We start from the raw sequence: 27,801 nt of genomic DNA on the forward strand, positions 1-27,801 counted from the left end.
TGATCATACAAGAGTTTTTCGTTTCTTCTGATAAACTGGCACTGAAGAAGAGAGGAGATCAGGAGGCCGAACCAGAATGACCTCCCTGCTACTTCTGTTGCTGCTTCTGCTGCTAATACCCCATCGAGTCTGCGGACAAAATGCCCTGAAGACAAAATGCCCCTTGAATATGATCAGGGAAGAAAATGAAGCCCTCAATTACTACCGACCTGGATACTTCCTCATTAGTGGGATCGTATCACCTCAAAACTTTATTAAGCAACAGCCATACATCTTTTCCCAGCCCCCCTTATCCAAGTTTGATGGGTAAGTAATTATTGGGCAATCACTCATAGCCAAGTAAGATTGTCTTCCATGAACAAGGTCTTAACGGTGTGTCCGTAAGCGACTGTGGAGGCCAATTTGGGATCCACACGTCCTTCCACAGTGGGGACATAGATTTCTGGGTTCGGGTTGATCACGGTGAGGGTTTGCCAAACGTGTCTTCCTCTTAGCACGTTTCTCCCTTTCGTCCTGAGTTTGAAAGTCTTCAAAGTCCATGACACCTTTGGTAAAGGCTGTTCTCCAATAAGCAGGTGACTGTTATACTTCTCTGCCTGCACTCCTAAATACCCAGGAAATAACTGGTTTCACTTGCAAAGGGGAGACTCAAAGAAAGGGCACAAGAGGTCCTTCTGATCTCCTTTGGTTTCTTTCACTGAAGGTCTCTATTGCCCATAACTAGATACTGATTTACAGGAAAATACTAAATTTGTCTACTGAAAAATAAGTCCCATTGATTCAATAGTGTTTCCTGGCATTTCTGCAGCCCTGAAGCAACTGCAGTTTTTCATATTCAAATTATGTACTTTGAAGGCTATGCTCTCCTCATGTTTAACTGCAGTGGAACAGACATCTCCCCATTGTTATTCTATCACAGACACCCAGATTATTATTTGGGGTTCAAACAATGTTTGTTTTTAATAAATGGTGCAAAACATTTTGACGCTTCTTAATTGTTTGCTATTTTGCAGCTTGTCATCTATGTACTACTGGCACATTTTGTCCTTCTTGTTCACAGTCCAGGAAATCAACCAGGATCCCAGGCTCTTGCCCAACATCACCTTGGGCTATAACCTCTATGAAAACTATTTCGACGCACGGAGGACTTCCCATGCCATGCTCGAACTGCTTGCAGGCGGAGAAAGCAATATTCCAAACTACAAATGTGGGAAACAGAATAAACTGCTGGCAATCCTTGAAGGAAGCAATTCTATAATCTCGATAGAGATTTCAACCATGTCAGGCATCTACAAAATCCCACAGGTATGAATGTGGGGTATGGGTGGACAGAGGAGAACTTCAGCTGCATAAAATTCCAGTTTTTCTCCCAAGGAGTGAAGGGCATCCGAAAGTTTGAAAATCCTGAGACTTTCTTCAATTCCCAGCCTCCATCAACCTAGCACCCTCCAGATGGTTCAAATTAAAACTCCTAGCATCACCAGCCAACACAGTTAATTAGTAATCATTTTGGTTAATAAATATTGTTATTGACTGAGGGGTGTAAACCCTATAAATTAATAAATGCTAGGATTTTGATTATTTTGGATGCGAAGGGAGAAATACAAGCTGCAGAGGATTTTCTGGACTAGCCTATGCAAAACAAGCCGACTAAGCTAGGGGCGCCGGTGGTGCTGTGGTCTAAGCCTTTAAGCCACTGAGCCTAGGGCTTGCTGATCAGAAGGTTGGCAGTTCGAATCCCCGTGACGGGGTGAGCTCCCGTTGTTGGGTCCCAGCTCCTGCCCACTTAGCAGTTCAAAAGCATGTCAAATTGCAAGTAGATCCCTCTGGGATCCATCTTAGATTTCTCTTCTTTATTCATTTTATGTACAATCTTTACAACAGAAGACTTCACATCCAAGATAAAACAGCATATAACAAAACCTTGAGTCTCATATTTTTGTTTGTACTGATTCTTCTCATGTTCCCTTATTTTACTGTTCCTTAATATTTGTCTTCTTCTTTGGGTTCCTTATCCTTAATCTCTTAGGTCCCATATATATCTTTAACAATTTTTCAATCAATGCCCTCTCCCTAAACCCATTGGTTCCCTTCACCCATGTGCGATCTTCTTTACATACTGTTGTTGTTTTTTGTTGCATTAACAGCTGTTTATATTTGCTGTTCCATATTTCTTTTAATATCATCCTATAACCTTGCACCGTTTAAGCTGTTGCATATTAATTTTAGGCTCCGAAGTCAACTCTTTTCATGTAATCCTTTACGCATTCCCACTCTTTATAAAAAAAATATTAGAACAGCCTCTGATTGATGCTGTTAACTTTGCCATCTCCACAAATTCACAAATTTTAGCTCGCCATTCTAGTCATTCTGGAATTTTGGTCTGGGATCCATCTTTGGGCAGGCAGACCGCAGAGCTATGGACCGCAGAGCTGCCTGGAAGAGATGCCTTGGGCCCTCTTGAAATGTAATGCTGTAAGATCTGGACTCACTCCATGCAGACTGAAGGTGTAAATAGGTGAATAAACCATATTTCTTAAAGCTACGACAGTCTCTGCCATGTCTTAATTGTCCGAAGGAGCTCAGACCCGGGGTGAGTGCTTGGAACCCCATGGGCTCTTGCTACTGGTCAGCAGAGACAGGGGGAGGCACCCAACTTTTGTAACAATTTTATTGATTGATTGATTGATTGATTGATTGAATTTATATACCACCCTATATAAGACTCAGGGCAGTTCACAGAATAAAATCAAGATGTATAACCACAAAATACCTAATAAAAATAAAAACAACAGTCCAATAGTCTGCCCCCCTGACAAAAAAACACACATTTTAAAAGGGCATAGGATGTAACTAGGATCAACCAAAGGCCTGGTTAAAAAGGAACGTTTTTGCCTAGCACCTAAATGTGTACAATGAAGGCACCAGGCGGACTTCCCTGGGGAGGGCATTCCACAGATGGGGAGCCACTGCAGAGAAGGCCCTGTTCTCGTGTTGCCACCCTCCGAACCTCTTGAGGAAGAGGCAGACAAAGAAGGGCCTCAGAAGATGATTTCATGGTCCGGGTAAGTTCAGATGGAAAGAGGTAGTCCTTGACGTATTGCGGTCTATTCCTTAGCCTGAAAGCAAAACATTAATTCTTACTTTCCTCACCAGATCAGTTATGGCTCTGTTGCTCATCTTCTTGATGATAAAGCCCAGTTCCCTTTTGTATACCGGATCGTCCCCAAAGAAGAAAATCAGTATCTGGGGGTTGTGAAGTTGCTCCTGCATTTTGGATGGACGTGGATTGGTCTCATTGCTCCAGACAATGAGAATGGCGAAAGGTTCTTGAGAGACTTCACAGCTCTTACGACCAGTAACGGAATTTGCATTGCCTTATCAAAAAGAGTACATGAAAATAATCCACTTCAAATCCTCGGCCCGAGTGAACCATTTGCCATATGGAGACAATTCACTGTAGTGGTTTACTATGAAACCACCCAAATGGGATGGATGCCAGTTAAGGCACTACAAGGAAAACTGGAGAAAGAAATTGGGGCCAAAGTCTGGATCACTGCAGGTTCTCAGGACATCAACTTCAATTTGTCTTTCGATCTTGATTTCTTCCAGTACATCCATGGTTCTTTGTCCTTTTTAGTGAAACCCTCACAAAGGACCAAACATGACTGCTATAAGCCACGTTCCTATCTCCTTGGGCAGTTTTGGCAGAATGCATACCATTGCTCATATTCAAAGCACGCGCTGGCCAAAAAAGGTCAGACAAGATGCACAGAGAAGGATAAACTGGAGGCCTTGCCTAAAGAGGAGCAAGAGAGAGCCCTGTCTCAAGACAGCTACAGCACTTACCTCCATGTCCAAGTTGTGGCACACGCCTTAAATTCTATGTACTTATCTAGATCAAAGTGGATGTTGACGGTGGGTGGAGGAGAAAGGTTGGAACATCGAAGGCTGAAGCCATGGCAGGTATTCACTTTTGCATTTGCAAACTGTAATCCCTTCTCCCAGCTATGGAATAAAAAAGCTAATGCAATTCGGCAGCTAAAAAAGCTAATGCAATTCTGGGCTGCATCAATAGGAGTATAGCATCTAGATCAAGGGAAGTAATAGTCCCACTGTATTCTGCTCTGGTCAGACCACACCTGGAGTACTGTGTCCAGTTCTGGGCACCACAGTTCAAGAAGGACACTGACAAACTGGAACGTGTCCAGAGGAGGGCAACCAAAATGGTCAAAGGCCTGGAAACGATGCCTTATCAGGAACGGCTAAGGGAGCTGGGCATGTTTAGCCTGGAGAAGAGGAGGTTAAGGGGTGATATGATAGCCATGTTCAAATATATAAAAGGATGTCACATGGAGGAGGGAGAAAGGTTGTTTTCTGCTGCTCCAGAGAAGCGGACACGGAGCAATGGATCCAAACTACAAGAAAGAAGATTCCACCTAAACATTAGGAAGAACTTCCTGACAGTAAGAGCTGTTCGACAGTGGAATTTGCTGCCAAGGAGTGTGGTGGAGTCTCCTACTTTGGAGGTCTTTAAGCAGAGGCTTGACAACCATATGTCAGGAGTGCTCTGATGGTGTTTCCTGCTTGGCAGGGGGTTGGACTCGATGGCCCTTGTGGTCTCTTCCAACTCTATGATTCTATGATTCTATGAAAATTTAATTGTCAGATAAAAAGTGTGCCCATTGTGGAGGAAATCCAATTTGTGAGTCTCGTGGTGGAGGTCAACCCATTCTTTTCTCACTATCCTCCTCCTCCTCCTCCTCCTCCTCCTCCTCCTCCTCCTTCTTCTTCTTCTTCTTCTTTGATCCCTCGTAGCCGAGTAAGGTCTTCTATAAACACGGTATTAAAAGTGAGTCCATAAGTGACTGTGGGGGCCAATTGTGAATGCACACATCCTTCCACAGTGAAGTTATAGGTTTCCGGGCAGGAGTTGATCATGGTGAGGGTTTGCCAAGTGTGCCTTCCTCTTAGCATGTTTCTCCCTTTCCTCCTGAGTTCGAGCGTCTTCAAAGCCCATGACACCTTTAGTAAAGCCTGTTCTCCAATTGGAACGCTCGCAGGCAGTGTTTCCCAGTTGTCGGTCTTTATACTACATTTTTTTAGATTCACTTTGAGAGAGTCTTTGAACCTCTTTTGTTGACCACCAACATTATGCTTTCCATTTTTAAGTTCGGAATAGAGTAGTTGCTTTGGAAGACAATACAGTGGTACCTTGGGTTAAGAACTTAATTCGTTCTGGAGGTCCGTTCTTAACCTGAAACTGTTCTTAACCTGAGGTTCCACTTTAGCTAATGGGGCATCCCGTTGCCTCCGCACCGCCGCCGTGCGTTTTCTGTTCTCATCCTGAAGCAAAGTTCTTAACCCGAGGTACTATTTCTGGGTTAGCAGAGTCTGTAACCTGAAGCGTCTGTAACCCGAGGTACCACTGTAATCAGGCATCCGCACAACATGACCAGTCCAACGAAGTTGATGTTGAAGAATCATTGCTTCGACATGGGTGATCTATGCTTCTTCCAGTACACTGGCATTAGTTCACCTGTCTTCCCAGGTGATGTGTAAATTTTTTCTGAGACACCGTTGATGGAGTCTTTTGAGGAGTTGGTGAAGGCGTTTATATCAGAAGGCTCCCCCATATCTAGTGGTTCCTCCCTGGTTCCCGTAGAGAGATCCAGCTTTCCTAACCAAAGCTGGACACTCCTCATCCCCTCGCATCTCTGCTGGACATTGAAGCGGCCCACCAACAATTAAACACCTGGGACACAGGTTGAGCAGCCACAAAGGTCTCCTGGTCACAGTCTTCCCCACTATGGTGAGCTGAAGTGTGTTTTTATTCATTTACCTATATGGATTTATATTTAAGCATTCATCTACAGCTGATCACTGAAGAATTGATGCTTTTGAATTATGGTGCTGGAGGAGATTCTTGAGAGTCCCATGGACTGCAGGAAGATCAAACCTCTCCATTCTGAAGGAAATCAGCCCTGAGTGCTCACTGGAAGGACAGATCCTGAAGCTGAGGCTCCAATACTTTGGCCACCTCATGAGAAGAGAAGACTCCCTGGAAAAGACCCTGATGTTGGGAAAGATGGAGGGCACAAGGAGAAGGGGATGAGAGAGGATGAGATGGTTGGACAGTGTTCTCGAAGAGACAAGCATGAGTTTGACTAAAGTGCGGGAGGCAGTGGAAGACAGACGTGCCTGGCGTGCTCTGGTCCAGGGGGTCATGAAGAGTCGGACACAACTAAACGACTAAACAACAACAATACAGCTCCTTGTGAAAAGACCACAGGGATGTTTATGATGTAAGGAAACAAGAAGATAGCAAAAAAAAGCTCTTTTAAACTGCCACTGTTCCTTGATGGGCACCGTATTCGTTCTCCACTTTTGTGCCAATAGGATTCTAGCCGCATTAGTGGCATATAAAAATTTTTTGTTTGTGTTTTATGGACTTTCATTGTTACCTTTCACAAAAGGAATGCCTTGGGTTTTGGGGAGAAGGTTTTTTCAAATATCTTTTTTAATTCATTGTCAATTACTTTCCAGAATTCCCTGACGGCTTTACAGGACCACCTCATGTAGTTTCATGCTTTCTCTGTCCTTCCAGCTCCACCCTTTCTTAAGGGCAATCCAGTTTCCAAATACTTCCATGGGCAGTCTGCATTTGGATGAGAACGGGCAGCTGCCAGCCAACTATGATATTGAGAACTGGGTAATGCTTCCCAATAAATCTCGTGTGAGAGTGAAAATTGGGAGTATAGAGAGAAAGGCATTCACCATTAACCCGGAAGACATTGTGTGGCCCCAAAGCTTTAACAAGGTACAGAACACTTTATTCCAGTGGCGTGGCGTGGGGGGTGCAGAGGTGGCGGCCGCACCGGGCGCAACATCTGGGGGTTAGGGTTAGGGGGCGCAAATCCACGTGTTAAGGCGCGCAAATCCACGGGTTAGGGGGCACAAATTACTTGCCTTGCCCCGGGTACTGACAACCCACGCTATGCCACTGCTTTATTCTACGTGGCATCAGTTATGGGCTAATAACGTGCTTAATAACTCACATAGTATTTCAGCTGCAACCCTTTGCACGTTTACCAGGGAGTAAATCCCATTCAATACAATGCAGGAGTTGGAATAATAATAATAATAATAATAATAATAATAATAATAATAATTCAGGAGACATTTTTTAAGTTAGCGTCTCCAGTTGTTATGGTTGGACGCGGGTGGTGCTGTGGTCTAAACCACTGAGCCTCTTGAGCTTGCCGATGGGAAAGTTGGCTGTCTGAATCCCCGTAATGGAGTGATCTCCCATTGCACTGTCCCAGATCCTGCCAACCTATCAGTTTGAAAGCACACCAGTGCAAGTAGATAAATAGGTACCACAGTGGTGGAAAGGTAAACGGTGTTTCCGTGCGCTGCTCTGGTTTCACCAGAAGCGGCTTAATCATGCTGGCCACATGACCCAGAAAGCTGTCTGCGGACAAACGCTGGCTCCCTCGGCCTGAAAGCAAGATGAGCACCGCAACCCCATAGTCAAATTTGACTGGACTTAACCATCCAGGGGTCCTTTGCCTTTTTTTTACCTTACGGCTGGTTGTTGCAATAAACAACTATTTTACTTTTAAAAGACAACTGAAAGTGGCCCTGTTTAGGGAAGTTTTTAATGTCTGATGCTGTATTGTTTTTAATGTTCGGTTGGAAGCTGCCCAGAGTGGCTGGGGAAACCCAGCCAGATGGGCGGGGTATAAATAAATTATTATTATTATTATTATTATTATTATTATTATTATTATTGCTCTTCATCAGTGCGTTTTGTTGTTTGTAATTACTTTCCTTCTAGGACTGTTATTTTGCTATTGTATTTTTTGCAGTGCATTTTGAGTTTTCTAATGTGTATAAAAGAGGGATATAAATGTCAAACAAACAAGAAAACACACCCAAGAGGTTTTCTCATCATGATTTTCTGCATCAAATTTGCTTCTCGGGTGGGTGGGGGTGTTGCCAGTCAGTGGAACTAGAGATTCTGTTGGGTCCTATAAATGAATTCAATTGACACAAATCCTCCTAACAATTTACCTTTGGTGTTCCCTCTTCTCCTTATGGCTAGACCGTGCCGCGCTCCAGGTGTACAGAAAGCTGCCGTCCCGGCTATACCAAGGTGGTTCAAGAAGGAGAACCATTTTGCTGCTATGCCTGCGCTCTGTGTGTGGAAGGGACCATCTCGACTCAGGAAGGTGGGTGGTTCCAACCGAGAGGACATTCCTTGGGAGAGGAAAAGTAGGCCGACGATTCACTCAGACACACTTTCTGTGAAGATCCCAAAGACATATTTTCCAGGGAGTTGAAAGAAATGGCATTATCTAGGGGATAAGGGTTCATCAATAAAGACCTGGTTATGTTTAGAATGATGCTGCATAGGGAAATGTTCCCTGATACCAAGATGAGGGATTCTATGGAATGCAGATAGAGAGAATTTATAAGAATAATGATCTGTTGTGACCTTGACGGAAGCGTACGACAGACGAGCCTTCTTGTGTTTTTGCTCATTTTCCTCTATCTTTTTTCTTTTTCCCCTTTTCCTTTTTTCCCCCTCCTCCTTCTTCTTCTTTCCTTTTACTTTTTTCATTTTTCTTCCCCATAATGGCTTGTGTTCTATGCCATGTACTTTGATATTTTTTGTAATTTTTTAGCTTTTTCCACCATCATTATTATTATTAAGGATTTTTCTTTTGTAATTTTGGTTGTTTATATTTACCTGTATTTGTTTAAAGCAAAATAAAAGAATAAAAAAGAAAGAAGGAAAGAAAGAAAGGGCATTGAAGATGCGATCGCTGTGCTACAGAAAGGGGAAGAGGGAGAGGGCTGATCCTGCACTGCCCACAATGCCTTACTTTAGCTATTTTAAACTGATTCAAGAACCCCACCAAAAAGCAAGCAAGCAAATGAATTCATATATATTAACAAAAAATAACTGACAAACGGGAAGTAGTAAATATTTAAAACAGCGAAAGGATTATAAGGGAGAAAATAAATTCTGTGAAAGTGATTATAATGTAATAGATGAAAAATTACAGCGGGGCTACTGTGAAGTGCCTGGCGTGCTCTGGTCCATGGGGTCACGAAGAGTCGGACACGACTAAACGACTAAACAACAACAACTGTGAGCACTACATGGAAGAAATATAAAATGACTTTGTCTGAAGAAATCATACATTAGAAGTACTGGCAGAGAAAGGAAAAATATAGATAAATAAAAAGAATTTACTCAATGCCAAAATCCAGGTTAGGGGCAAGTATTCTTTGGTGAGAGAATCCCAGTGGAGATTTAAAATATGCAGCAAAGGAAAGCATGGTAATAGAGGCTTTTGGACCTTTGAAAGATGCCCTTCTGGGTTCCTTCCAAAATTTCTCACTTCCCCTAGCACAGCTAAGACCATGCATTTGGTAAGTTAAAAATTATTTACTTACAGATGCTTCAAAGGTCAGATTCATGTGCTTTTACATACAGCATTCAGACAGCACAGGCAGCAGAACTTAGGCTTGCTCCAAAGTGGTGGATGTTCCTAAATTATTTGTATAGGAACACAAGAATGGCTAAAAAAAAAAAAACATTCAGTGAGCTTGGAACAACAAGCTCAGGCCTCTTTCACATAGTAGACTGAAGGAAACAATAGACTTGCCTTCCTCCCAATGTGAGGGAGAGCGACCTAGCAAAGCCCAGCAGGACAGCTTAATCTATGGCATTAACCCCTTCATGCATCAATTGGACTTAAGCGTTTTGGTTAAGTCCAAGCTGGTTATCCTACCAAAAAAAAAAGTTCAGAATTAGATAGCAATTCTTCTTCTAACCAATTCCCTCCAATCCAGCTAACAGAAACATTGCTGGAGTTATAGAATAAATACATAAATGTAAAGAGGCACACCTTCAGCATCTGGCATAAGCTGTACAACAAAGAGGCCAGACATGCAATTCTGGGCTGCATCAATAGGAGTATAGCATCTAGATCAAGGGAAGTAATAGTGCCACTGTATTCTGCTCTGGTCAGACCTCACCTGGAGTACTGTGTCCAGTTCTGGGCACCACAATTCAAGAAGGACACTGACAAACTGGAACGTGTCCAGAGGAGGGCAACCAAAATGGTCAAAGGCCTGGAAACGATGCCTTATGAGGAACGGCTAAGGGAGCTGGGCATGTTTAGCCTGAAGAAGAGGAGGTTAAGGGGTGATATGATAGCCATGTTCAAATATATAAAAGGATGTCACATAGAGGAGGGAGAAAGGTTGTTTTCTGCTGCTCCAGAGAAGCGGACACGGAGCAATGGATCCAAACTACAAGAAAGAAGATTCCACCTAAACATTAGGAAGAACTTCCTGACAGTAAGAGCTGTTTGACAGTGGAATTTGCTGCCAAGGAGTGTGGTGGAGTCTCCTACTTTGGAGGTCTTTAAGCAGAGGCTTGACAACCATATGTCAGGAGTGCTCTGACGGTGTTTCCTGCTTGGCAGGGGGTTGGACTCGATGGCCCTTGTGGTCTCTTCCAACTCTATGATTCTATAGCTCTATAGCTCTTAGGGGAGGTCACTGCCTCTCAGCTTTACCTATAGTGTTCTTTGCAGTTCTGAAGTGAGAAAAACCTTGTGCGCACCACCTTTGTCTCCACAAAGGAAAGGCAAGATTCAAGGGTAAACATTAAAAGAGAAAATAACAGATCAACTGTTGCCCCTCCCTACCACACCTTCTTGTTTCCTGACCACTCCTGCATCAATGTTATTTTTCCAAGTCTATTTGAATACAGATGGTTACGGATGCCTATCTTTCTCTCTTCCTCAGATGCAAACCATTGTACCCTGTGTCCAGAGGATCAATATCCAAACAAAGGCCAAGATCAATGTGTCCCAAAGATCATCACCTTTCTGGCTTATGAAGAACATTTGGGGATCATCTTGGCTTCCATCTCCCTTCTGTTGTCTTTAGCCACAGGCGTTGTGTTAGGAATCTTAATTAAATACCAAGAAACTCCCATAGTCAAAGCCAACAACCGGGCCCTCTCCAACATCCTCCTCATCTGCCTCCTGCTTTCCTTTTTGTCCTCCTTCCTCTTCATCGGCCAGCCAAGGAAGGTGACCTGCCTTCTCCAACAAATGGTCTTCAGCATCATCTTCTCAGCTGCCATTTCTTCTGTGTTGGCAAAAACTATCACTGTGGTTCTGGCCTTCCTGGCCACAAAGCCAGGGAACAGAGTGGGGAAATTGCTGGGGAAGAATCTGGCCAACTCCATTGTCATTTCCTGCTCCAGTGTTCAAGTTTCCATCTGCATCATCTGGCTGGGAATCTCTCCCCCATTCCCAGAGTCTGACATGAGCTCCCAGCCTAGAGAGATTATCCTACAATGCAATGAAGGGTCTGTTGCCATGTTTTATGGTGTCCTCGGCTACATGGGCTTCTTGGCCTCCATCTGCTTCACGGTGGCTTTCCTAGCCAGGAACCTGCCTGGAGCCTTCAATGAAGCCAAGCTGATCACCTTCAGCATGCTGGTCTTCTGCAGCGTTTGGTTGTCCTTTGTGCCCACCTACCAGAGCACGAAGGGGAAATACATGGTGGCTGTGCAGATCTTCTCTATCTTGGCCTCCAGTGCTGGGCTTCTGGGCTGTATCTTCATTCCCAAGTGCTACATTATTGTACTGAGGCCTGATCTGAACACAAAGGAACATCTAAAGACAAAAACTGAAGATGGCGTCTGATTCTTAAATATCCTTTTAAATTTTGAAAATGGATCTCCAGCAAAATAGTTATGTGGAGATGGGTGCTTAAATGTGAATCTCTCTTCCATCCCTATAAATCATGAATGGTGAAAATGTATTCATAGTGAATTTGTGTCAGGGACTGGATGCAGAGGAATGGTGGAGGAACAAGCTGGAGAAGGCTCAGAACCTGGGGATTGATGGTGGGATGACAATGAACGATCAAGGGGAGAAGACTGGGAGGAGGAGGTGTTAGAACCTGAAGAAGTAACAAGGCTTAGTGAACTGAGAGAGTTGGTAGCAGAGAGAAATCTAGAAGCATAAGCTGAAACAGGAGAGAAGTGAGGCCAAGAGGCAGAGAGTCAGGCTGGTGAAGAGTCATGGGTGTCTCTCCGTCCTCCTGTGACAAGCTCCCCTCCCCTCTGGTCTCCCAGAACCAGAAGAGGAATGAAGTGGGAGCAAAGACAACCCGCAGATACAGTCTCTGATTGCTTGGGGAAAACCCTGTGGAGGAGTGGAGTTAAACAGTTGTTGGAAGGCGGGGACCTTCAGTCTCTGCAGCTGTACAAGATGTACAGAAAAAGAGTCACTGTGCTCATTAGATGTGATACTCCTGTGAGGATCCTGTTTCATTTAATAAAGAATTACCCTATTTTTTGCTCTATAAGACTCACTTTTCCCCTCCTAAAAAGTAAGGGGAAATGTGTGTGCCTCTTATGGAGCGAATGCAGGCTGCGCAGCTATCCCAGAAGCCAGATCAGCAAGAGGGATTGCTGCTTTCACTGCACAGCGATCTCTCTTGCTGTTCTGGCTTCTGAGATTCAGAATATTTTTTTTCTTGCTTTCCTCCTCCAAAAACTAGGTGCGTCTTGTGGTCTGGTGCGTCTTATAGGGCGAAAAATACGGTAACTCCACTTACCGTATTTTTCGCTCTATAACACGCACCTGACCATAATACGCACATCGTTTTTAGAGCAGGAAAACAAGGGAAAAAACATTCTGAATGAAACAGTGGACGTATCATTTTTGTGCTTCATGCTGTGGCCACAGACATGTGATCTGATGGTGAATTTGGGGTGACCCAATGCAAAAATCCTGAGAATCCATGTGGATCCATGCTTTTTAACCACGTTTTTGCACCATTGCAGCCCCAGGCAACAGTGGGTGCGTGTTTTTTTGGTGCAGGCTGTAGCCATGGACATGCTATGTGATCTGATGGTGAATTTGGGGTGACCCAATGCAAAGATCCTGAGGATCCATATGTATCTATGCTTTGTAACCACATTTTAAGTGGGGAGCGAAGGAGAAACAAAGAAGGGACATGAGAGGGGTGTGCAGAGAAGCAGCTGGCTAAGAATGCAGGAGAGGGATTTAACGGGAGGGAGGAAAGAAAGGCAAAAGTTTCTCCCCACCCAAGCCAGCCATCTCTCTCTCTCTCTCTCTCTCTCTCTCTCTCTCTCTCTCTCCCTCCCTCCCCCTCTCTCTCCCTCCCGCCCCTCTCTCTCTCTCTCTCCCTCCCCCTCTCTCTCTCCCTCTCCCCCAGCAGCACAGGAGCACAGAGAGGAATTAGAAGAACGACAGTCTGCTTTCCCCTCTGCTTGCCTGGAGGGGAGGGGCTTTCCCTGCTCTTTGTTCCGTTTCAGCAAACACATCAAGGAAACAGAGGAGGGTGGGCAGTAAGACCCTGAGGCAGAATGCAGGAAAGCAGCCACTTCCTCTTTTCAGGTTTCCCTTCTCCATGAAGCGCGATTTGATTTTTGCGTGATTTTTTGGCTCCAGGGACCACACATTCGCTCAATAACACGCACAGACATTTCCCCTTCCTTTTTAGGAGAAAAAATCTGCGTGTTATAGAGGGGGAAATACGGTACTTCATGTGATGTACTGCTGGCTTGCTCCTGACACTCTGCTGTGGTTGTGCATAATGAGTTCTTTCATCACAGACAGGTTGCGAATAAAATACCTACGCAACCACACTATTCTTACTAGTCTTTATGCAAGTACAGTGGTACCTCGGGTTAAGAACTTAATTCGTTCTGGTGGTCCGTTCTTAACCTGAACCTGTTCTTAACCTGGCGTACCACTTTAGCTAATGGGGCCTCCCGCCGCCGCATGATTTCTGTTCTCATCCTGAAGCAAAGTTCTTAACCCGAGATACTATTTCGGGGTTAGCAGAGTCTGTAACCTGAAGCGTCTGTAACCCGAGGTACCACTGTAATGCTCTTCCAGAGAGCACATGTGCAACTCAGGGATGATTCTGCCATCATAGCATTCAGCTGAGCCACGGTCCAGCTCTGAGGGCCTTCCGGTGGTTCCCTCACTGTGAGAAGTGAGGTTTCAGGGAACCAGGCAGAGGGCCTTCTCAGTAGTGGCACCCGCCCTGTGGAATGCCCTGGGAGGGAACCTGCACTCAGGTATAGGGGATATACAGTGGTGCCCCGCAAGACGAATGCCTCGCAAGATGGAAAACCCGCTAGACGAAAGGGTTTTCCGTTTTTCAATGCGCTTCGCAGGACGAATTTCCCTATGGGCTTGCTTCGCAAGACGAAAATGTCTTGCGAGTCTTGAGATTTTTTTTCGCTTCCCCCCCCCTTTATTCTAAGCCGCTAAGCCTTTAATAGCCGCTAAACCGCTAATAGCGCTAATCCGCTAAGCCGCTAATAGGGTTAATCCGCGGAGCGGATTAATTTCGTCTTGCGAGGCACCACTGTACATTTTATTTTGAGGGTCTCGGACCCACTTCTAACAGGGCAGATGTCCAGAACACCCTGCACCTCCCCACCCTGAATGCAGAGCAAGACTCCTTGAGCTGCAATCATCAATATGGAATCTTTGCTGCACGCATTGGCAACCGGTACTCTTGCTCTCTTTGCTGTGGGTTTGTGAGGAGTGCCCCTGGCCCCAAGCCTTGAGGAGCTGCATCTTGGGGGTGGTCTACATGCAGGAGAGCATCTCAGTGTGACTGAGAGTAAGTGGGGAAAGTCATGTGAGCCTAGGCTTGTCCACTCAGAAAGCATATGGACTAGAAATGGCCTTCGTTTCCAGCTCTTATTGAGGCATGGCTTGGCCAAAGCAGCCTCACTTGTCTAATGCTCACGGACTATCTCACCAGAGTGGTGCATGCTCTAGTTATCTCTCGCTTGGACTACTGCAATGTGCTCAACCTGGGGCTACCTTTGAAGGTGACCCAGAAACTACAACTAATCCAGAATGCGGCAGCTAGACTGGGGACTGGGAGCAGCCGCCACAACCACATAACACCGGTCTTGAAAGACCTACACTAGCTCCCAGTACGTTTCCGAGCACAATTGAAAGTGTTGGTGCTGACCTTTAAAGCCCTAAACGGCCTCAGCCCAGTATACCTGAAGGAGCGTCTCCACCTCCATCGTTCTGCCCAGACACTGAGGTCCGGTGCCAAGGGCCTTCTGGCAGTTCCCTCGCTACGAGAAGCCAAGTTACAGGGAACCAGGCAGAGGGCCTTCTCGGTAGTGGCACCCGCCCTGTGGAACGCCCTCCAACCAGATGTCAAAGCGAAAAATAGCTACCAAACTTTTAGAAGACATCTGAAGGCAGCCCTGTTTAGGGAAGCTTTTAATGTTTAATGGGTTATTGTATTTTAGTGTTCTGTTGGAAGCCGCCCAGAGTGGCTGGGGAAACCCAGCCAGATGGGCGCGGTATAAATAAAAAAAATGTTGTTGTTGTTGGGAAGAGTCTGCCAGGCCTAAATTGTCCTGTGCTCCATAGGATTCCCAGCACGGGCCTAAAAAGAAATCTTGCTCCTGACTCTTGTGAAGGTGTTTTCTCACCAAGGCTAAACATTTTCCTTCTTACAGTTTGGAGACAGATCTTGGAGTTTTCACAAACATGTTTTCCTCCAGCCTTTTGCACCTATGAATGGAGCTGTGTGAAGAGTTAAAGATATTGCAAAGCTGATGCTTCTTCCCTTCCCTTATTCATTCTTTTATTTATATTTTATACATTTATTACATTTTAAGCATATATATATATTGACAAAGTAATTTTGACACCTTCCATATCTCCTCAAAATAATTTTTCCTGCATATTCCCCATCTTACCTTAATGGCACATGCTAATTTATCATTAATAGATATATCCCACACCTCTGCATACCATTCTTCCATTTTATATTCTGCTTGCCCCTTCCACCTCCTAACTATCATAATTTGTGCAGCTGTCAATAAATTTGTGAGCAAATCCTTCATAGCCTGTGAACCTTCCACGCCCATCATAAATTGATAATAATGCTACCTCTTGACTTTTGGTCAGATTTAACCCAGTGATTTCTGTTATCTCTTTAAACACCCTTTGCTTTAAAAAAATTCACATATTTACACCCCTACCAGATGTGAACATAATTCCCTGTTTCCTGGCATCCCCTCCAACATAACACCAGATATTCCTTGTTTATTTGATTCAATCTGACTGGTGTTAAATACCATATCCAAATTAATTTATAATAATTTTCTTTTATTCTTATAGACAACATTTTCAATGTACGATTTTCCCATATTTTCCCCCCAGCTTTGACTATCAATCTGCCCTGTTGTCTCCTTTTCCCTTCTGAATGATCGAAATCATAGTGATTTTCCCCATCATCTTCTCAACAGAGCTCCAGAGATTTGTCCAATGAGCACTTACGAGTCCACTAAAATAAGCATCAGAATTGAGAAGAGCATGAGGCAATGTCTTGCGTCTGAGCTGGAAAGGACTGGTGATTCGGTGCCTTTGATGCCATTGAAAGCTTGGGCTGAGATTTGGGGCCAGGGAATTGGGCTGTGCAGGTGCTGGGGTTGATGTCCATCCACTTCAGATGTCAAGTCTTGGTGTGACTCGGTCAGTGCTCGGAAAGCCATTGCAAAAAGCGTTTGGCTTCATCTCATTGCTTCCTAATTGCAAGGCGCAGTAACAAGGGAGGGGGCTGTTCCAAGCAGACAAGGAATGCTGCGGCTGTTGCTGCCGTTGCTGCTACAACACCATTACGCAGAGTGCCGGATGAAGGCGAAATGCCACTTGTCTTTGGAGAGTGATAAGATAGGTCCATTCGGTTATTACAGGCCAGGAGATCACATCATCAGTGGGGTCATCTCTCCCACAAGAGGATTCTTCCATCCACACACCTTCAAGGAGTCTCCCTCAGCCAGCCTTTCCCTGTAAGCCATTTTATGGGGATGAGTTTGCTGACGCCCCACAAGCTACCAATTTCACGAGCCCCCCAATGATCAGGCTTTCTCCTGCTCCCCCTAAATCCCTGTTCTGTTATGTAATTGGGGAGAGACTCTGGGAAACCAGCAAGGGATTCGAACCCATGGCTTCAAGTTGCAGGAAGGGAGATTCCGACAAGACATATGGGGAAACGTTCAGACAGTAAGAGCTGTTTGACAGTGGAACAGCCTCCCTTCGGAGGTTGAGGACGATCTCCTTCCTTGGAGGTTTCTGGGCAAAAGTTGGAGGGCCACCTGTCAGGGATGCTTTCGCTGAGATTCCTGCATTGCAGGGGGTTGGACTAGATGACGCTCGGGGTCCCTTTGAGGTCCCTTCCAACTCTACAACTCTATGATTCTATGAACTGCCTAACCTGCCATTTGGACACTGACACAGAAAGGTCCCTTTTCAGTTGTAGAGCAGAGCAGCCTGGCGAGAAACATAGCTTTGACCTACAGAACAAGCGCCCAATTTTCTTTTTGAGACTTTGAGAAAAAGGCTGCTGCCTAAAGAGGTTCTTGCTTGACTTTCCAAGTGGAGAAGTCCAGGGCACCCTCTCCTTTTCTGTCCCCTCCCCCCAACCCATCTATTAAATAAGTAAATGTTCCCCCGATTGCAGCTTTTCTGAAGTAAATTAGCACCAGATCCACAATATAAACCCCAGCAACTTATGAGCTGTTCGTAAATTTCCAAAGAAGCAAAGAGTTGTACAGTAGGTCACTATGAGATTACCTTGTAAAGATAAGTAACTCTGCAACATTTAAAAGCTGTAATGAAGTCACATGTCTCAGACACAGACATGACTCCAGCTACTTTTGGCTTTTGTTTATTTAACCCAGAAATTCCAGGATGCGGTAGGAGTTTAGGTGAATGTGGTTTCTACAGCTGTGATGAATCCTAGCAGAGGGCCTTCTCGGTGGTGGTGCCCGCCCTGTGGAACGCCCTCCCGTCAGATGTCAAGGAAATAAACAACTATTTGACTCTTAGAAGACATCTGAAGACATCAGGAAAGTTTTTCGTGTTTGATGTATTGTGTTTGAATTTGTTGGAAGCCGCCCAGTTTTCAAATCAAGTGAAGAGGGCCAAATCTCAGAAAACATCCCAGAGCACAAGTCATAGAATCATAGAATCATAGAGTTGGAAGAGACCACAAGGGCCATCGAGTCCAACACCCTGCCAAGCAGGAAACACCATCAGAGCACTCCTGACATATGGTTGTCAAGCCTCTGCTCCAAAGAAGGAGACTCCACAACACTTCTTGGCAGCAAATTCCACTGTCGAACAGCTCTTACTGTCAGGAAGTTCTTCCTAATGTTTAGGTGGAATCTTCTTTCTTGTAGTTTGGATCCATTGCTCCGTGTCCGCTTCTCCGGAGCAGCAGAAAACAACCTTTCTCCCTCCTCTATGTGACATCCTTTTATATATTTGAACATGGCTATCATATCACCCCTTAACCTCCTCTTCTCCAGGCTAAACATGCCCAGCTCCCTTAGCCGTTCCTCATAAGGCATCGTTTCCAGGCCTTTGATCTGTAAACTAGAGCAATAATCCGCCAACGAATTTGGGATGTGGAACTGCAATGCCACGTGAGCGAGATGAATAAACACCCAGCAATAAAAGATAATGGGAGAGGATTTACCCAGCAAATTGTTTGTCAAAATTACAAATACCTAAATACAGACGGTCATTTACCCTCGCTAGATAAAATGTGCTGCCATCTGCCTTATTGCAGGGCAGATTTGAGGGTAAACCATACGCGGAACGAGTCTGCCCCTGCGGCTTGATGGAGGTAGAAACTCTCGTGCCTTGATATGCTGACATCTCTATGGGGATATACACTCGGTGTTTATTACCCCTGCTATGCAAAAATCTCCAAATGAATCCGAACTTCAATGTCTAAAATCCCTGGTAGAGGACAAGGATCCTGAGATCACATTAAAGGTAGCCAAATTCTGTGTGATTGCCATAAAACTTAGGGAACAAGCTGTGCTATCATAATGATTAAGGCCTTAAATGATAATCTTAGGTTATATGTTAGTGACTAAGTTTTAATTTATATATTTTTTAACTCTTGCTATATCTGTATTGTCCCTCTTATACCTAATTGCAAATTCAAATGTATCCCTATCGTGTTTTATGACTTCCTTGATATTGCATGTGGGCTGGAACTGGTCTGTGACCGAAATAATAAAATTCATTCCTTCACAAGTCACTGTGACTCAAATGAAGTAATCCCAATTCTTCCATGTAATCCACAAGACAGAGGGAGAGGGAGAGAGGTGACGCTGAATGTTGTTGTTGTTGTTGTTGTTTAGTCATGTCCAACTCTTTGTGACCCCATGGACCAGAGCATGCCAGGCACTCCTGTCTTCCACTGCCTCCCGCAGTTGGGTCAAACTCATGCTGGTAGCTTCGAGAACACTGTCCAACCATCTCGTCCTCTGTTGTCCCCTTCTCCTTGTGCCCTACATCTTTCCCAACACCAGAGTCTTTTCCAGGGAGTCTTCTCTTCATGAGGTGGCCAAAGTCTTGGAGCCTCAGCTTCACGATCTGTCCTTCCAGTGAGCACTCAGGGCTGATTTCCTTCAGAATGGATAGGTTTGATCTTCTTGCAGTCCATGGGACTCTCAAGAGTCTCCTCCAGCACCATAATTCAAAAGCATCCATTCTTCAGGGATCAGCCTTCTTTATGGTCCAGCTCTCACTTCCATACATCACTACTGGGAAAACCATGGCTTTAACTATATGGACCTTTGTTGGCAAGGTGATGTCTCTGCTTGACGCTTAACGCTGAATGTTACCTATCATTTAATGAAAGTTTTATCTGCTGTTATACTAATAAGTTTTGTTTTCCAAAGGGGAATGCCTGTGGATTGAACAAGGCTCTTCCACCTCCCACTCAGCGTTAAGTAAGGAGCAGTGTTAGCAAAAGCTCTGCAAACCGAATCCAGAATTTATCCATAAAAACTTGGGCGGGGGGAGGCAAAGATGAATCTGATATACTCACTGATTGCAGGATCATAGAATTGTAGAGTTGCAAGGGATTAACCCCCAGCAATGCAGGAATCTTTTGCCCAACATTGGGCTCCATCTCACGACCCTGAGATTAAGTGTCTCATGTTCTACCAAATGGCCTTGGATGATGCTGTTATGTGTATATTTTTTTGCAGGAGAGGGGGGACAAGGTACTGGCAATACCTGTCCTTCTTGCTTGCCATTCAAGAGGTCAACCAGAACTCCAGGCTCTTACCCAACATCACTCTGGGCTACAACATCCACCAGAACTTTTTTGATGGAAGGGTGACAATCGAAGCTTTGGTAGACTTGCTCTCTACTGGGCAGGCAAATGTTCCAAACTACAGCTGTGGAGGGCAGAATAATCTGCTCACTGTTCTCGAAGGAGCCGACTCTCCAAACTCCATCCAGATTTCAAGAATGTTGAGCATCTATAACATCCCACAGGTAGGGATGGAGAGGGGTGTAGCAGCTAGACTGGTGACTGGGAGCGGCCGCCAAGACCACATAACACCGGTCTTGAAAGACCTACACTGGCTCCCAGTACATTTTCGAGCACAATTCAAAGTTGGCCCAGTATACCTGAAGGAGCGTCTCCACCCCCATCGTTCTGCCTGGACACTGAGGTCCAGTGCCAAGGGCCTTCTGGCGGTTCCCTCACTGCGAGTAGCCAAGTTACAGGGAACCAGGGAGAGGGCCTTCTCGGTAGTGGCACACACACACACCCCTGCGGAATGTCCTTCCACCAGATGTCAAAGAGAAAAACAACTACCAGACTTTTTAAAGACTTCTGAAGGCAACCCTGTTTAGGGAAGCTTTTAATGTTTAATAGACTATTGTATTTTAATATTCTGCTGGAAGCTGCCCAGAGTGGCCAAGGAAACCCAGCCAGATGGGCAGGGTATAAATAATAAAAAGTTGTTGTTGTTGTTGTTGTTGTTGTTGTTGTTGTTGTTGTTGTTGTTATTTTGTGACTGAGCCCAATTCCAGAGAACTCAAAAATTGGGTGGGGTGGAAGTTATGTGAGATTGGAGACAGACCTTTGATTTTATAAGGACCAACACATGCCTTTCTTTTCTCATTCGATCATGGCTACTCATATCAGCTTTTCAGAATTTCAAAATAAATCTTCCTTTTCTTGCCAGATCAATTACGCTTTTGTCTCTCATGTGATGAATGACAAGAGACAGTTCCCTTTTCTCTACCCGATGGTCCCCAAAGAAGAAGCCCTGTACCCAGGGATTGTCAAGCTGCTCCATCACTTCAGATGGACGTTCATTGGCCTTCTTACTCAAGACACCGACAACGGAGAGAGGTTCATGAAGAATCTGATGCCTTTGCTCACCCAGAATGGCATTTGTGTTGCCATCTCACAAAGCATTCCACAAGTCAATACAATTTATATGATTGATATTCTTCCATTCGAAAAGTGGAGACAAGTCAATGTATTTTTTTACTATGTAGAAACATCTTATTTTGTAGCAGGAGTGGTACATGCAGAAAAAATATTCCACCGGTTGTTAAAACCCACTGCAGGGAAAGTCTTGATCACAACTATTATGTGGGACATTTCCTTCGAGTTAACATACAGAGGTTTCTCTTTCCAACACATCCATGGTATTTTTTCTTTCTTCCTTGGGACGAATAAATGGGCACAATATGATTACTCTCTTCCCTTTTTCTCCGCTATCACTAAGTTTTGGAAATATGCCTTTAATTGTTCATATTTAAAGCATGCCTTGTCAGTTAAAGGCTGGACAAGATGCAGAGAGAGAGAGAAACTGGAGATGTTGCCCCAAGATGATCTGGAAAGAATCCTCTCTCTAGACAGCTACAGGATTTTCAACGCCGTCCAAGCTGTGGCATCTGCCTTAAATGCGGCATATTCCTCTAGGTCAAACAGGAGGGTGATGGCCAGTCTGGAAGTTCAAAAGCTACAGTCATGGCAGGTATTTCCTTTTCCCACCACAGACATCTCTGCCAAACCTGACAATAGAGTGTAACCATTCCAGAATTGACAAAGAACATGTGAAATAGTGTCAGAAGGGGGAATTTTGCAAACCCATTGTGGAAGCATCCTGAACTAGCCCCTCTCCATGCCCCATACACTGACCTCAGGAATGGCCAGAGTAGGATAAGGTGGTAGGAGGAACCACCAAGGGCAGAAAACTCAGAGCCCGGGGATTGGTGGTGGGACAATGATGGGTGGTTACAGGGAGAAGATGTCACAGGGAGAAGACCGGGAAGAGGAGATGTCAGAAGCTGAAGGGGCAACAAGGCTTAGTGAACACAGGGAGTCTGTGGCAGAGAGAAGCCCAGAATCAGAGGCAGAAGCGGAGGCTGGAGAAGAGGGAGAGATAAGTCTGTCTGGTGAGGAAGCCAGGGAGTCTCCCCCTCCTGCTGCAACAGGCTCCCCTGACTCCCAGAACCAGAAGAGGTATGAAACGGGAGGAGCAAAGGCAGGCTGTTTGCTGGCACAGTCTCTGATTGCTCGGAAGAAACCCTAGAGAAGCGGCTGTGGGGAGGTTGGGACTTTTAGTCTCGGCAACTGGTTACATGGAGTAAGAACTTACAGTGCATGAGCTGCTGTGCTCATTAGGCATGAAACTCAGAAAAGCCTGTGAAGACCATGTTTTGCTAATATAAAGAGTTAACTCCAGCTTTGAACTGTGTGATTCACTGACCAGCTTGCTCTGTGACACCAGGGTATTATTTTGGCACCCACTGAGCTCCACTAAGTCCCAGCCTTTGTCCAAGGGACTGTGTTTGTGTTGCTGGACCTGTATTCAGTGTCCTGCACTAAGTTGTGCCAGCCCCATTCCTGTATAACAGGAATTAAAGGGGCATATCCTTGTTGGATCAGCACCTTCCACTGGCTAACCATGTCACAGGATGTGTCTTTGTATAGCCATGCCTTGAGTAGAGATATGTATTGTCTGCCGTGCCTTTGCTGAGTTGTATATGTACTAAAGTTATTTGAGCACTGAAGCTTTTGGAATTGGGGGGGGGATGCCAGGAAACAGGGAATTATGCTCACATGTGGTGGGGGTGTAAATATGTACAGTTTTTCTGGCAAAGGGTGTTTAAAGAGATAACAGAAATCACTGGGTTAAAGCTGACCGAAGGTCCAGACGTAGCATTATTATCAGTCTACGAGGGGGTGGAAGGTTCACAGGCCATGAAGGACTTGCTCACAAATTTATTGACAGCTGCGTGAATTATTGTAGCTAGGAAGTGGAAGGGGCAAGCGGAATATAAAATGGAAGAATGGTATAGAGAGGTGTGGGATATAGCTATTAATGATAAATTAACATGTGTCATTAAGGTAAGATGGGGGACATGCAGGAGAAATTATTTTGAGGAGATACAAAAGGTGTTTGTAGAATTTGTACTGTCAAAACGGAAAGGGGTAGCAAGAGATGTTGAAATTTTGGGAGGTTGGATAGTTACAATGGAATGGTCTCGGTGGTGGGATGCACATTTTTATTCTTATTTGTTTATGATTATTACTTTGTCAAAATGAAATTATAAAAAATAAAAAATAAAATAAACAGTGGCAGAGGGCGACTGGGGGAAAAAACCTTTTGGAAAGAATCAGCATCTGAGTTCTTGTGCTTCATTCAGGAGACAAACTGTTTAACACACACAACTACTTGAGCCTTAACTGTTAAGTTGTGGGTGAACATATCAGATTACACAGAGATTCTTCAAAACAGCTCTTGTTTATTCACAGGCCAGAACAGAACTGAACTGAAGGGTTCAGCCAGCCTGCTTATATAGAGATCCAGTACACTATAGAGCTCCATGCTACAGTAGCAACTTTCTGTAACTAGCCAATCACTGAACCTCACTTTCAATCCCCTATTTGCATATGTGGACCTCAGTGAAAACTATCTACAGTATCCCCCTGCTGGCCCAGGGTGAGAACTTCAGTACATAACATTAACCAAGCCCCAAATCAGAGGAGAGCCAGGCATGAAACAGGCAGAGCTGGATAGTCAGTGTCCTTTCCCATATCCTAAATGCTGCTGTTTTCTTTCCCTTCTAGCTCCACCCTTTCCTGGGAAACGCCCAGTTTTACAATTCTTCCATGGACAAAGTGTATTTGGATGAGAACGGGGAACTGGCAGCCGACCTGGACATTGTAAACTGGGTGGTGTTTCCCAATAAGTCCATCCTCAGGGTCAAGTTTGGGAGTATCAAGAGATGGGGGTCCCCAGACGTACAGTTCACAATTGATCAGGATGCCATTGTGTGGCCCAAATGGCTCAACCAGGTGGGAGAAATCATCTTTCATTCTACTGCATTTCCCAAACACCTGCCAACAACAAAGCTCAGCATTTATTGAAGATCTCATTGTGGGTCGCTGTAAAATTGTGTGTTGCACCAACACTTTGAATTGTGCTCAGAAATGTACCGGGAGCCAATGTAGGTCTTTCAGGACCGGTGTTATATGGTCTTGGTGGAAACTCCCAGTCACCAGTCTAGCTGCCAAATGAGTTGGCCAAAACTTCCCCCACCCTCTGCCATATTTAAACGATTAAAAGCCCTCATTATCTTGACCGAATTATGCTTTTAGCCCTTTTTCTGAAATGCTCATGAGAAGCCACATTGAACTGGCCATTTCCCAGCAACTTCCAGAAAGGCTGCGGTAGATTTGTGTGCTTGGATGAGAGATGACCTCCTCATCCAAACCCTTCGAGGAAATTTAACCATCCCTGAAAATTTGAAAGTAGTCTGTAATTTCAAGAAAGCCTCTCTCCCAGCTTTGCTTCAGAGAAAGGCTGGTTGGGGGAAGGAGCTTCCCCACCAAATTATTTATTTAAATTTTATGTGCCACCCAAGACTCCTATTTTTAAAAAATAAAAAATGATGTTGTTTTTAAAACATGTTTTTACTGAATGCGCCCAGGTGTCCACTGCTGTGATACAGTGATGGCAAAATTATGAAATACTTTATTGTCACTTGTACAACTTGTATACAATGAGATTACAGAAGTCCCCTGCCACAACAAGGGCGCCCTCTGGGTGGATTTGCTGCTGCCTAGAGATGACATCATATAGGTTAGAAAGTGCCACACTGACATTAGCATCAGGTGGAATATAAACGGCTATAATAATTATGACAGTTAATTCTCTAGACAGATAAAATGGCCGACATGTAACTGCCATCAATTCTACATCTGGAGAGCAATACGTGTAAGCTACTTTGCTGTTAACGCACCAACCATTGTGTATGTAAGTATAGACTCCTCTGCCCCTAGCTTTACCAGAATCACTGTTTCTATCAGAGCGATAAATTACTCGATTTATCAGCTCTACTGCTGCATCTGGTACTGCTGAATGTAGCCAAGTTTCTGTAATAATTATCATACAGCTCTCACAAAGAAGCTTGCTTGCCACCATCAGTAACTGTTATTCATCAATTTTATGGACGAGAGATCTGATGTTGGTCAGGAAGACGCTTGGCAGTGCTGGTCTGATGGGTCTTTCTTGAAGACGGGTTATCAGACCATCTCTGCAACCATGTTTTTGCTTTCTAGTGAACTAGTGAACCTGCCAGAACTGGAACTAGATACTCCATGCTACTGAATCTACATGGGCCTCTGGTACCTAGGTAAAGGGACCCCTGACCATTAGGTCCAGTTGTGACCGACTCTGGGGTTGCGGCGCTCATCTCGTTTTACTGGCAGTGTACAGCTTCCGGGTTATGTGGCCGGCATGACTAAGCCGATTCTGGCAAACCAGAGCAGTGCACGGAAACACCGTTTACCTTTCCGCCGGAGCAGTACCTATTTATCTACTTGCACTTTGACGTGCTTTCAAACTGCTAGGTGGGCAGGAGCAGGGACCAAGCAACGGGAGCTCACCCCGTTGCGGGGATTCCAACCGCCGACCTTCTGATCGGCAAGTCCTTTGCTCTGTGGTTTAACCCACAGCGCCACCTGCGTCCCTAGGTAGTTGCTACAGTTTTTCGGCCTTACACTCAGTCACAAGCTTCAAATGTAAAATGCCCTTCCCCAACCCTGTGCCCCATTTCCATAGAAAACACATTTTCCTTGTTTCCCCTGTCTTTGTGCTTAGACCCTGCCTCCCTCCAGGTGCGTGGAAAGTTGTCGCCCCGGATTTCTCAAGCTGGTTCAGGAAGGGAAGCCACTCTGCTGCTATGACTGCATGTCCTGCGCAGAAGGGATCATCTCCACTCAGGAAGGTGGGTGGCACCAGTGTCTTGAGCAAGGGGACAAAGACTCATAGAATCATAGAGCTGGACCCAGATGACCATCTAGTCTAGGGTTGCCATATTCCCCAGAGCAAAAACTCGAACTATATATATGTATAGCAGTACATGATTTTTTAAAAAAAAACACAATTTCAACATAACAATTTATCAATCAAAATATTCAATTACATTATTTTCCCCTCCCCCCTCCCTCTCCCCCCCCAGGACTCCCCTCAGCTCCCCTCTCTGGTTTCTTTGCACATATTGTTCTCTGCATATTATAAAATTGTACATGTCCTTGCCTTGTCTATCATATATTTAACTAATAAATTTGTAGGTGTTTATTCAAAACCTGCCAAGGAGTCCAAGTCATTTTTGTTGTCTTTTTAATTAGTTTGTAAAAAGTTCCCATTGTTCCAAAGTCATGATTCCCATTCTTCCAAAGTCATGATTGTCCTTGTCATGCAGTTTATATGTCAACTTGGCCAATTCCACATATCTCATCAATTTTTCTTGCCACTGTTACAGTGGGCTATGTGATTGATAATACTCCTGTTTTTCTACAGATGCGGAGCATTGCACCAGCTGCCCAGAAGAGCAACATCCAAACAAGGCCAGAGATCAATGTGTCCACAAGATTATCACCTTCCTGGTTTATGAAGAACCTTTGGGGGTCGTCCTAGCTTCCTTTTCCCTCTTCTTATTCTTAACTACAGGCTTTGTGTTAGGAACCTTCATTAAGTACAAAAAAACTCCCTTAGTCAAAGCCAACAACCAAGACCTCTCCTACATCCTCCTCATCTCCCTCCTGCTTTCCTTTTTGTCCTCCTTCCTCTTCATCGGGCAGCCAAGGAAAGCCACCTGTCTTCTCCAACAAGTGGCCTTCAGCACCATCTTCTCAGTTGCCATCTCTTCTTTGTTGGCAAAAACCATCACTGTGGTTCTAGCCTTCCTGGCCACAAAACCAGGAAACAATGTGAAGAAATGGCTGGGGAAGAGTCTGGCCTACTCCATTATCATTTCCTGCTCCAGTGTCCAAGTTGTCATCTGTACCATCTGGTTGGGAATCTCACCCCCATTCCCAGAGTCTGACATGAGCTCCCAGGCTGGAGAGATCATCCTGCAATGCAATGAAGGGTCTGTTGCCATGTTTTATGCTGCCCTTAGCTACATGGGCTTCCTGGCCTCCATCTGCTTCATGGTGGCTTTCCTAGCCAGGAACCTGCCTGGAGCCTTCAATGAAACCAAGCTGATCACCTTCAGCATGCTGGTCTTCTGCAGCGTTTGGGTCTCCTTTGTGCCCACCTACCAGAGCACCAAAGGGAAATACATGGTAGCCGTACAGGTCTTCTCTATCTTGGCTTCCAGTGCTGGGCTTCTGGGCTGCATCTTCATTCCTAAATGCTACATTATTGTACTGAGGCCAGATATGAATACAAAGGCATATTTAACCACAAAAACTAATTTGGAAACCTGATACTTCTGAAACCGTTTTCCAGAGGTGTCATTTATCAAGTTCAAGGCCAAAACTACTTTTTGTTTCAGATTATGTGGGAAGATTCTCATTCACATTTGGTTAGCCACTGTGAGAACAGGATGTCGT

The 27,801-nt window shown here is 44.8% G+C and overlaps 1 protein-coding gene across 1 annotated transcript; it reads left to right on the forward strand.

Annotated features, from left to right (window-relative positions):
* Positions 1-169: 169 nt before the first annotated feature.
* Positions 170-27,675, forward strand: LOC309526211 (vomeronasal type-2 receptor 26-like; the record flags this gene model as incomplete). Its single annotated transcript, XM_082212125.1, has 9 exons — positions 170-306; positions 1,014-1,305; positions 6,608-6,712; positions 8,108-8,234; positions 20,188-20,426; positions 21,125-21,367; positions 24,028-24,255; positions 26,063-26,189; positions 26,765-27,675. 9 exons carry the CDS (start codon positions 170-172, stop codon positions 27,673-27,675), a joined length of 2,409 nt encoding a protein of 802 aa, XP_082068251.1.
* Between the last annotated feature and the right edge of the window lie 126 nt (positions 27,676-27,801).

This window comes from Podarcis vaucheri, assembly GCF_965113315.1.
Source record: "Podarcis vaucheri genome assembly, chromosome: 2".
In the NCBI taxonomy this organism is placed as follows: Eukaryota; Metazoa; Chordata; class Lepidosauria; order Squamata; family Lacertidae; genus Podarcis; species Podarcis vaucheri.